Below are 11985 nucleotides of genomic sequence, written 5' to 3'. Positions count from 1 at the left end.
CATTATTATCATGTAGCCTATTTGTTTCACTCCCGCATAATATTAGAACAATTAAACAACTGTTTCACGTCAAAACAAAATAAAACGACCGCATGTTCTGCCTAGAAGAAACCTAACGGCCATCCAAGCGACTGGATATCTTCAGGAGTCCACTGTGCGCGCGGCGCGCCCGGCGCCCCCCATCATTTTGTACCACTTGAACGAGAACGCGCATGGTGTTGCTGAAACTTGAAGCGACTTGGACAGACTCAGACTGGGATAACACTAGTTGCATCAAGGCGGTCAGGGTCACTGACTGGACACTGCTCTCAACATGAACACCATGAAGATTTTGGCTGTCCCTCTTCTCATCACCATGCTGCACAGTGAGATATTCTCTGATTTTGCAAACTTGACTATATCGGGAAATAGCCTAATAGCCTATCATAAGCTATGATATCCAAAGTCCCCTATAAATATCTTGGGATATTAGGGTGTGTAATGTATAAAGTGTAAACAGTGTGTTATTCAATAGCCTACTGGTTTTAGTGACTTTATTAGGCTAACTAACTGGTATGCTTCTCATGCTATCACTATTATTATTGTATATGTCTATTCATATAATATTCCTATAGGGACTCATTTTTTGTGAGGAAGTAGGGCTACATTGAATATAGCTATATCAGATAAAAAAAAAAGAAAAGAGAGTGAGCGAAGGCAATGAAACACTTTTTTTGAAAACTTTCCATAAGACAATTGATGATTAGATCGCATTGAAGATGCAGGAGAATTAAGACTTTTGAAAAATGCCATAATAGTTTATTTGTAATTTCTATTAAATTGATTCTTCTTATAAATAGCCTATATATATTTCCCCCCTAAATGACCTTGTGCAGTTTTCCAAAATGAGCATAGATTTTGACTTTGCAGTGGTTCTGAAAAAGGCTGAGTGACTCTTGGAAGGCAGACCTGATATTCTGTAAAAATGTGTGGTATTGATAACTCCTTTATGTAACCTATTTGATGCGGGGCAGACTGATTGAATTTGATCTAATCATTTTTGGTTCATCCTGCATTGAGTAAACACATGTACTATTATAGGGGAGGTGCGATGTGAGGCCTTTGATGTGTGATGTTTGAGACTGGCCTGGGCTGGTGCAGGGAGTGGTGCTTCATGTTTACATTGCACCCTCTCTGATGCTGTTTGAACCCGAGATCCAGAGACTGATGAGGCAGATCGCATGGCATCCCACCGGTTCAGTTTGAAGATAGCCTCTGATTGACCCTGTTGTTAATTGGACAGAGATGAAACCAACCGTTTACTATCTGGAAAATGCATTTGAAGACAAGTTGCTGAGGGACTCTTAAGAGGCAGAGGCTGTGTTCCAACAACATGCTTTATGCAGCCGTTAATTGCAGTAGACGTGTGTGTGTGTGTGTGTGTGTGTGTGTGTGTGTGTGTGTGTGTTCTTGTATTCAATACGTGTGCACCGTGCACCAAATGTCACAAGTATACGTAGCACTTCACAAGAAAGATGAGGGAAACCCTCCAAAGTGAGGACACTTTTCTGCTTCTCAGTTCTTTAAGGGGTGTTTAGAGTTAGTGGAGGTCAAAATGTGTGTATAGTGTTTGGTGTTAGGATAAATGGAGGCGGTCCTCATAACTGTAGTACAACAAACGTGTGTGTGTGTGTGTGTGTGTGTGTGTGTGTGTGTGTGTGTGTGTGTGTGTGTGTCTGTCTGTCTCCTGGGGGAGTGGGGGTATCGAAGGGAGAGAGATATGTAGCCTACAAGTGTGATTGTGTCGATACCCTCTGTTGGGCCAGCTGAGCTGGGTAAGGTTACTGTGATAAAGAGGTGCTTTGTGTTGTGTGTGGAAAACCATGCTTTCGATGCATGTGTGTGCCACACGCAACTCTACCCCCTCACCCCACACACACACACTCGCACACATACCCTCACACACGCGCGCACACACACACAATGTCACACGCGCGCGCGCGCACACACACACGCACACACACACACACACTCACACACATGCCCACACATGCGCGCACGCACGCGCACACACACACACACACACACACACACACACACACACACACACACACACACACACACAATTTCTCTTGCCTAACGCTGCCTTCATGCTACCAAAGACAAACCAGATGGTATGCAAGTGTTCTTCTCAGTGAAAGCTCATTGGCATTCACATTTTAGAGGAGTTTAATGTATTTTTTCACAATACATTCAATTTAACTTGTACATGTGTGTATATGCATATTCTATTTGTGTGAGCAAACATGCACGCGTGTATGTCGTGTGTGCGTGTGCCTGAGTGTGTGTGTGTGTGTGTGTGTGTGTGCGCGTGTGTGCGTGTGCGTGTGTTGGTATGCCTGTGTGTGTACGTGTGTGTTGTTTATGGGACAGATCGCACGAGGGGGTTATCAGGTCAGGATAGCCCCTCTCTGCAGCAGCTTGTCAGAGAGCCATCCATCACCTGCATTCCTCCGCTCCACCGCTCCTGGCACCACCAGGACATTTCCCAGTGTGCCTCTGTCTGTGTGTCCACGCCAACATGATGCATTATGCACATATCAAATTCAATGTAGGCCTGATGTTGTTTAGGTTGGTGATGTGGGGGAGTGAGTGGATTTCCATTTGGGAACATCCATGTCTTGTCTGTGTAGGTCGTGACGTCATTCCATACTCACTCCCATGCCCTCCGTTATCCCCCGTCTGCATGTCTGTTTGTGCATCTGGGCTCTCTCATTGCAAAGGAATCAACAAACCTTTAGCACACCCCCAATCTCTAAATTCACAGCATCAGTCAAATGTTGGATACACCACATTTTATATTTTTACACATTTTTTCCCTAATATTTTATTTACAATTTTTCTTAGAACAATACACGAACAAAACAAACGAACAGGCTCAGACACAGGAAAGCAAATGAAAGAAAAGCATACATATAATATCGACACTCAATATTACAGTTTTGCAATGTGGTGGTACAGCTGTACTTAAGTGCTTGTAAGAAATGTTGTGCATGGGGTCCCACGCAAGGGGTCTATGAGCAACCAGCCGGGCAAGTCACCCGCCACCCCTAACCTCATCGAGGTAGGCTAGAAATGGGCCCCAGATAGTTAGATTTTTTTTTTAACTGAGTTGGTTCTCAGGGACCTGAGTCTCTCCATCCTTATAACAGAGATAATGTCCGTCAACCACAATTGGAAAGAGGGTGAAGAGGGGGATTTCCATTCCTTCAGAATGAGTTATTTGGCAACAGTTGTCCCCAGTGTCAGAGACTGCTGCACAGCTGTAGGGAAGTCCAGAGAGGTCTCTGAGCAGCCTAAGATGGCGAGTTCTCCTTGCCCCACCACCCATATCCCCTAGCCACTCCACCTACGAATCCCGACTCTCTACCACCTTCTGATCCATGAGTGAGTGAGTGAGTGAGTGAGTGAGTGAGTGAGTGAGTGACTGACTGACTGACTGACTGACTGACTGACTGACTGATTGACTGACTGACTGACTGAGTGTCCTCACTTTTCCATCTTATGGCCCCAGTGGTCAGCGCTGTGGGAGAAATATATTCAAACGTGTGTCTAAACTTTTGACTGCTATTGTATTTTATTGTTTTAAAATGTAATATATATTTGACATCTTATATACCAACATTGTTTTTGTCCTCCAGAACACAACCAGAAATATTTTTTTAAGATTGCCCTATAGGCTGTGTTGACCTGACTGTGCGATGGTAGTCAAAAGTGCTCAAACGCTTTAACCCAACTGATCCTCTTCCCCAGGTCCGGCCTGCCTGTCGGTGACAGTAAGCACCAGTAAGCCCAAAGTGGAAGTTCACGAGCACACAGGTGAGAGCCGGGGCAAAGGTGTTTCACAGTATTAGAACTGGACCACTTTTTTATTTTTTTAAATCAGAGCATCAGCAGCATTTCTGGATGACTTTGATCACATCAGCACAAACACATTTTGCAAATGCCTTTGTGGCGCTCTGTCCCCTGCCCTCCCTCTGTCCCCTGCCCTCCTAGATGCCGTCCTGGCCTGTGAGTTCAAGACGGAGAAGGACCAGAACCCTCGTGTCGAGTGGAAGAAGAAAGGAAAGGGGGTCACATTTGTTTACTTTGATCGCAAATTTAGTGGTAAGCGACAGATCCTTCCTGCATCCTTCCTCCCCTCTTACCCCAACATCCTTCCTGTATCCTTCCTCCCCTCTTACCCCAACATCCTTCCTGTATCCTTCCTCCCCTCTTACCCCAACATCCTTCCTGTATCCTTCCTCCCCTCTTACCCCAACATCCTTCCTGCATCCTTCCTCCCCTCTTACCCCAACATCCTTCCTGTATCCTTCCTCCCCTCTTACCCCAACATCCTTCCTGCATCCTTCCTCCCCTCTTACCCCAACATCCTTCCTGCATCCTTCCTCCCCTCTTACCCCAACATCCTTCCTGTATCCTTCCTCCCCTCTTACCCCAACACCGCCTTACTGATTTTTTGCTGCCTTCTTGCATCATTTCTTCTTCCTTATCCTCTATGATTCCTTTCATTTTCGCCAGCATTCCACCACTTAATTAAGCCCCCACGCCCCAATCACCTTTCTATGACCCTTGTTCGCTCCCCTCTAGGATCCTATGCAGGACGGGCCAAGATAGAGGGGGCGACGTTGACGATACACTCTGTTACCCAGAAAGACTCAGGGGAATACCGCTGTGAGGTCACTGCCAGCGAGGACCACGTCAACCTGGGAGAGACTAGTGTGTCCCTCAATGTACTTGGTAAGACAGCGAGGGTGTGTGTGTGTGTATGTGTGTGTGTGTGTGTGTGTGTGTGTGCATGTGCGTGTGTATGTATGTCTGTATGTATGTGTGTACGTATGTATGATTTTGTGTGTGTATGTGCATGTGTGCTTGTGATGTTTGTGTGCAAATATGCATACCGTATGAGTGTGGATTAAGGCTGGGTATCGTTTAAGAATTACAATACCAAACCAGTAACCTTAAAATGATACAGATACCAATAAAGTACTTGATTCTATACCTTTATGCATTTTGCATTCTGGTCTATTAAGGCTCCCGGTGGAGAAATTCGTCCCTCTTCCTCGTCTACAGTGGATCTGTCTCTGTATGGTTGTATGGCTGTGAATGTAAAATAAAAGTAAGTACTTATTTTTTCTTTGAGTCTGAGTGACTGACACCAAAACCTGATGTCCCCCCCCCCCCCCCCCCCCCAGTGCCTCCCCATGTCCCGTCGTGCGAGGTGCCTGGCTCTGTGTTTGCGGGGTCAGGCCTGGAGCTTCTCTGTAAGGACAACCTTAGTGTGCCTCCGGCCACCTACCTCTGGTACAAAGACAACAAGGCCCTGAGCGCCTCCGCAGATGATGCCTACAGCATCGACACACACAAGGGCACACTGGTGAGTACATGCTAACACACATACATGCATGTCCAATATGTCTGCAATACCCCCCCCCCCCCCCCCCATTTTCTCCCCAATTGTACTTGGCCAATTCCCCCTGCTGTCCTGGTCTTTGCTCCACCCCCTCTGCCGATCTGGGGAGAGCCATTACAGTATAATGCTTCCTCCGATACATGTGCAGTCGCCAGCCGCTTCTTTGCAGCTGACAGCGAGGAGTTTCACTGGCAGGATGTAGCGTGTGGGATGATCACGCTATTCTCCCCAGACTAGTTCCCCTCCCCCCTGAACAGGCGCCCCAACAGACCAGAAGAGGCGATAGTGCAGCGACCAGGATTCATACCCCACCAGCTTCCCACCCGTAGGCGCAGCCACGGCCAATTGTGTCTGTAGGAACGTCTGAACAAGCCGGAAGTACTTCTGCCGGGAATTGAACCCCGGATCTCCGGTGGTAGGCAAGTGGTTTTACGACTTCCCAGACGCCCCAACGATATACTGTTTTGAGGTATACCACGATATCAAGCAACCACGTTATCATAGTTTAAGCTTTCCCTGTAATACTGTACCCACGATATGTTGCAATATGATAATGCAAATACAAGTGTACATGCACACACGCGCACACACACACACACACACACACACGCACGCACGCACGCGCACACACACACACACACACACACACACACACACACACAAACACACACACACATACTCGCTTCACTCTGTCGCTGTGTCTGTCTCTCTGGAGCAGAAGTTTATGAGTGTGGCCAAGGTGGACTCAGGAATGTACCGCTGTGAGTCCTCCAACAGCGTGGGGGCACCCAAGAGCTGTGTGGCCCAACACCTGAAAGTCATTGAATGTAAGTATTTCTCTATGTTAGCTCAAAGTCAAAGGCCTGGTAAGAGACGACTGATTGGTGCTGATATACTGTATTATAAAACGGCTCTCTCAAATCAAGCAATCTGATTGGTTCACAGCCATTGTATAAATCCAATAACCGAGTCCAATAACCCATGGCCATGGGTTATTGGACTCGGTTATTGGTTGCCATGGCAACTCTCTTACTAAAAGCCTTTGGTTTCAAAAAAAACAAATGGCGGAGACAGCTGTCAGATCCTTGTGAATCGATCTTCGCTTATAACTTTACTAATACTTCGCAGAAAATGATGTTTTGTACAAGAATAGATGCGGGCTAATGTCTTCTTTGCAAAAGAAAGGCTGTTAACCCCGCATTTAACCCCGCATTTAACCCCGTAACCAGTAGCGGAGCCAGAGGGGGGGCAAGGGGGCGGTCGCCCCAGGGCCCACTCGTCAGGGGGGCCCATCAAAAAAAAAAAAAAAAAAAAAAAAAATTTTTTTTTTTTTTTTTTTTGCAGGCCAGGCCACCTGGCTGGCAACCTGTGTTTTTATTTTTCTTCTTCAGAACAAGCTTGTCTGTAAAGTGGCTTCACTGTAGTCTTTCTTGGACATAATATTACTTGGCTCAGTGAGTGACAAATTGTGTTTTCGGATATAGGGGCTATCAGCTATTTTACAGTTGTGACTTAAAATGACTGTATTTAATAAAGTCAGTGGTGTGAGTCTGAGAGGAATTCAATCAATAGACAATAACATTGGTGTGTTTAAAATGAGATATTCCACTAAATATGGCTAAAACCGATTCAAACATGCAAAAAAGGCACATTTTTCTTCGCGGCCTGGCAGGCCCGGTTCTACGGGGGTGCAAAAGCATGCATTGCACCCTTATTTGTCTGCATGCTCAGTTGAAAAGTAAAAAAATGTATAAATGCTACAGCTGCACACTTACTGTTTAAACTTGAATTATAGTTGTTGTTTTTCTTTGTTCTTTGATGTGATTTTATGGCTTTTTGGCACCTATATGTAACCTTTTAAGGTTGAGATAATTGTATTATCATTATATGGTCCAAATATTTCAGTAAAGCACTTGAAACACTTGAAATATTCTTGCTTGGGTGGTATCATTCTACTTGAAATGATGGTCAAATGCATTATTTTTAGTAAAATAACATGTCAAATTTTTCGGCCGGCCGGTCTTTGGCCGGCCACCCGAGTGGGCCCGGCCTTCGGCCGGGCATCTGCACCCCTTCCTATCTAGGATGCACCCCTAGTCATCTTGTTCTGGAACCGGCCCTGCGGCCTGGCCTGGCCTTCAAAAAAAAAAAAAAAAAAAAAAAAAAAATTTTTTTTGATGGGGCCCCCCTAAGAGCTTCGCCCCCTCTGGGCTGATAGGGTCGCTCCGCCCCTGCCCGTAACGTTAGTTGGTGTCGGGCTTTGCAGAAAGCACTCGGCTTCTCAGCAAGCGCTGAGAATGCAACGCTGCGCTCGAGCTGCCTGTCGGGGTTTCCAGAAAGCTCTCAGCTTCTCAGCAAGCGCCAGGATTGGCCAATGTCAACTTCAGTCTCCAGAACGATCCAATCAAATCACCCGCACGTTCTTGCGGTCCCGCCTTACAGTAGTGTTTCAACTGACTCTATCAGAATGACATGCCAGTCGGAGTCGGACTTATAGTATTATTATTATTATTATATTATCATACTTGGAAACCGTTTTATAAAAGCAATATAGCACTTGAGCTGCGTGTGTTGTGGCATATATCCCCCTGCTCAGCAGTTATCCCACTCGGCCTGCGGCCTCGTGGGATAACAGCTGATCAGGGGGATATATTTGGCACAACACATTGGCTCTCATGCTATATTGCTTAATTATACCATGGACTGTGCTGATATACTGTATTATGGACAGCACGGTCAGGCCCGTATCCAGGGTTTCGAAATAGGGGAGGTCCAGCAATGGGAGGTGGACTCGGCGGCGCCCACAAGGGCGCCACCGAAAAAAATTTGAGTTCCCCCCCCTTTTTTAGCCATATTTAGAGTAATATATAATTTTAATTTTAATTTTTTTTAACCTTTTTTAGCCATATTTAGGTCAAATCTAGTCTACTACAACACATACAGGTGCATCACCATAAATTAGAATATCATGACAATGTTCTATAATTTTTTATCAGTTATCAAATATATATTACTATAATTATACTATATATACAGTGTATATATACAGTTTAGTATATTCCAAATGAAAAATAACATTTATTTATTCTTGATAGGAACGATTGAAAAATAAAATAAAATATATTATGTTGTTTTTAACTTTACACCACCTCTTTTTGTTACTTATTGGGTCATGAAACTGAAACCATGCATGAAACAGCCACCTGCATACCTGACTTCGGAAGCTTGGCAATTGGCATCATGCATGATTAGCCAGTAGCTTCCCAACGTGTCACACAGGTAACATTACTTAAGAGACAGACTAGACACTTACTTTCTTGGTTGTTGCTAAAAAATCTGTCAGTGTCACTCACTCACCTTGTCTGTCGTTCACTCGCTCACTGTCTCGCAGCTCGCTCACCTTCAATTATCTCGCCAGGCAGACAGTCATCACCACCATTCTGCTGCTCTCTCCTACCTCTGGTCCTGGCTCCTGCGCTTGTCAAGTGAAATCAAGCTACCGCGGACGCGGCGTCAGATGACTTCCTGCCTGACGTGCCTTTCGTTTCGAAATAAAAGCGATCCCGTGTTTTTCATGCTTTTCCATGGAGCTTTTTTTTTCTTTTTTCTCTGAAATATTAGGGGAGGTCCGGACCTCCCTGTCCTTATAGCTAGATACGGCCATGAGCACGGTGGCTCAGTGGTTAGCGCTGTTGCCTCACAGTAAGAAGGTCCCGTGTTCGAGCCCCGGTCCGTCCCAGGTCCTTTCTGTGTGGAGTTTGCATGTTTTCCCCGTGTTTGTGTGGGTTTTCTCCGGGTGCTCCGGTTTCCTCCCACCATCAAATACATGTATGTTAGGGTTAATACTCCTGTCAGTGCCCCTGACCAAGGCACTGGTGAAAGAACTGGAGTTGGTCCCCGGGCGCTGCACTGTGGCTGCCCACTGCTCCTAGTTCTAGGAAGGTTCACTTCCTAGTAGAGGATGGGTCAAATGCAGAGGATGAATTTCCCCATGGGGATAAATAAAGGATAACTTAACTTAACTTAACTTATACCATGGACTGTGCAAATCCTCTGTTTCCCTCCCAGATCAGTTGAGTTTGACGACTCTGATAGCCGGCGCCGTGGGTCTTTTCCTGCTCATCTTCATGTGCTGCCTTGGTGTGTGTCTCTGCCGACGCCAGGGCTGCTGCAGAAGTAAGTAGGCTGCTGCTGCCATGTGTGTGTGTGTGTGTGTGTGTGTGTGTGTGTGTGTGTGTGTGTGACTTTTCTGAAATATAATGGGTCGCCGGCCAAACAATATTAAGTGCGGCAGTTTTCAACCTGTTTAGACTGGGGAAAAATTAGCCCAGGAAACCATCAAACATTTATTTTCTACCTAAATAAATATATGACACCTATAGTAGTTTACTGATGTGCTCACCGTGACCTACTACAATGGCTTTTTCTGTATCTTTTCAAATTTTCCCATTTCTCCCATTTTCTCATTTTCCCATTTTTTCGTTTTGTTTAAGATGGAAAAACGGAAAATGGACCCGTTTTCTCCTTTTTGGTTTAAAATTGGAAAACAGGTTCTACTCAAGTACCCCCACCCCCGTTTTTATGTGGCCCGCCATGAATTTTGGGAATAAATAAATAAATTGCAAACTTCATGGCGGGCCACTTAAAAAAGAACGACCCGCGGGCCATAGTTTGGCCACCCCTGTCCAATATGTGTGTGCAACCCCACAGATAGTGGGGCAAATTTCCCAAATCTCAGGAAAATTAGGAGGATAAATATACTATAGAAAAGTGTTACTGCTGTGTTTTTAAAAGTCTATTTCCCTTTTGTTGTTTCTTTGAACAGAGGAAAAGAAAGCACAAAGGTTAGTGTTTAACTTTTCAGTTTAGTGATCACTCTTGTCTGCCTCTGTATGCGTTATTGGCTGGCAGTGAGCTTAAACTAAACTGGAACTCTGTCTTTCAGCAGCAAGTCCTTCAGTTCTCCTCCTCCTCCTCCCACTCGTAATGTGAGTGATCAAAGTGATGGCTATCGTGTCAATGCTTGTTTTAGTTGGTGCCATGAATTTGGGTAAGCAGCCGATAACAACGCTCTCTAGCTAATGAGAGGAAATTATTCATTGTGTGTCTTTCCACTCTCCACAGCTCAAGAACTATAAACAAACTCAGTCCTTCATGATTTGAGGGCGAAGCACTCCTCAACCCCCAAGTCACACTCTGAGCATTTATTCACACATGAAGATGTCTAGTCAAAAAGCACTGGAACATCACTCAGTCAAGATTGTCAGCTCTGCTTTTGGACGCGTGCCCACCTTATCCTGGATGGACACAGAGGAGGACTGAAATTCAGATCGTGATGAATAAAAGGCGCTGCAAAAACCAGTCCCACAGGGCAGTTTCCTTTCCTTCATGTATTGCCTTTGGAAGAGGCTTCTATTACAAATTTGACTGCAATCATTCAGGGCTCAACCTTGTTTTATTCCTCAGCAGCCTGTTGCACCAGCTGAACGTAAGTTCTTTCTTAAGTTAGAGGGTGTAAAGTCCACACTAACTGCTACGTTGGAACTTACGCACAGCTGGTCGAGCCCACTGCTGAATCCTTCAGTGGTTCTCAAACCCTTTTGGCTTCATTAGTACCCCCTTTCCCCGATTTCTGAATCCAAGTACCCCGTTTACCCAACTACAACATTTTGCTTAGAAAACTGCAAGAGAAAAGTATAGCATATGATGTAATGAATGAATAATAACAACCTTATGAAGAATATAACATGACAAATAAGAATTGGAGTGAAAGAGTTGTGATTAGTGCCTCCTGAGCAGATTTATTTTAACATTTCATTCATTTTCTTGATTTATTCTTACATTTGTCCATTTTCCCCTTTCTCTCATGTACCCCCTGTAGTACCTCCATGTACCACTAGGGGTACGCGTACCCCAGTTTGGGAATCACTGCTTTATGGCAGTGGTGCTCAAACTTTTTCCCGTCAAGGACCCCTAAGGCCCAGGTGCACCCAATCAGCCTAACGACCCCAACACCAGGCTCCTGCAAGACAGGGCCAGGAGAGTGGGAGGGTCATCACACTTTTAGATGTTTTATTACAGAAGGTGTAAGAAACCCATGACCAAAATAGTCATTCTGTCACTGTGTTACTAATTTGTTGGAATTCTAGTGAAAATAAATCATTCCCCTTTTTTGCTGGGGACCCCCTGAAACCCCCCCCCCCCCCCCCCAAGGACCCCATTTTGAGGACCACTGCTTTACGGACCACACATATTTCACATGCTATGAAATAAACATTTATCATTAAGTTGCCAGACTTTAGGGACTAAGTTCAGGGTGACAGTAGGCTAAACTTTAATATTAACTCTATTACGCCACCTACATGCCAACCACCATTATATACCCACATTGCTTATGGCAAACACTGCATAGATTGGGCCACAAATGACTGTTGATGACCTTATTGCCTTTTATTGATATTTAGAAGCAGAGATGTGAATTATTGTTTTATATTGTTTTTTTTTTATCTATTCTTTTATCTTTTTTCTATTTG

At 44.9% G+C, this 11985-nt stretch overlaps 1 protein-coding gene across 1 annotated transcript; it reads left to right on the top strand.

The window, feature by feature from the left end:
• Window positions 1-313: 313 nt before the first annotated feature.
• On the top strand, window positions 314-10701 carry jam2b (junctional adhesion molecule 2b; the record flags this gene model as incomplete). Its single annotated transcript, XM_083639287.1, has 10 exons — window positions 314-365; window positions 3793-3858; window positions 4036-4146; window positions 4630-4779; window positions 5235-5416; window positions 6171-6279; window positions 9521-9628; window positions 10278-10296; window positions 10401-10440; window positions 10577-10701. The coding sequence occupies 10 exons, from the start codon at window positions 314-316 to the stop codon at window positions 10613-10615; spliced, it is 876 nt and encodes a 291-aa protein (XP_083495413.1). The 3' UTR covers window positions 10616-10701.
• Between the last annotated feature and the right edge of the window lie 1284 nt (window positions 10702-11985).

This window comes from Poromitra crassiceps (genome assembly GCF_964638095.1).
Source record: "Poromitra crassiceps genome assembly, chromosome: 6".
NCBI classification, from domain to species: Eukaryota; Metazoa; Chordata; class Actinopteri; order Beryciformes; family Melamphaidae; genus Poromitra; species Poromitra crassiceps.
The sequence above is the reverse complement of the archived record's forward strand: the minus strand, read 5'-3'. Positions and strand labels throughout refer to the sequence as shown.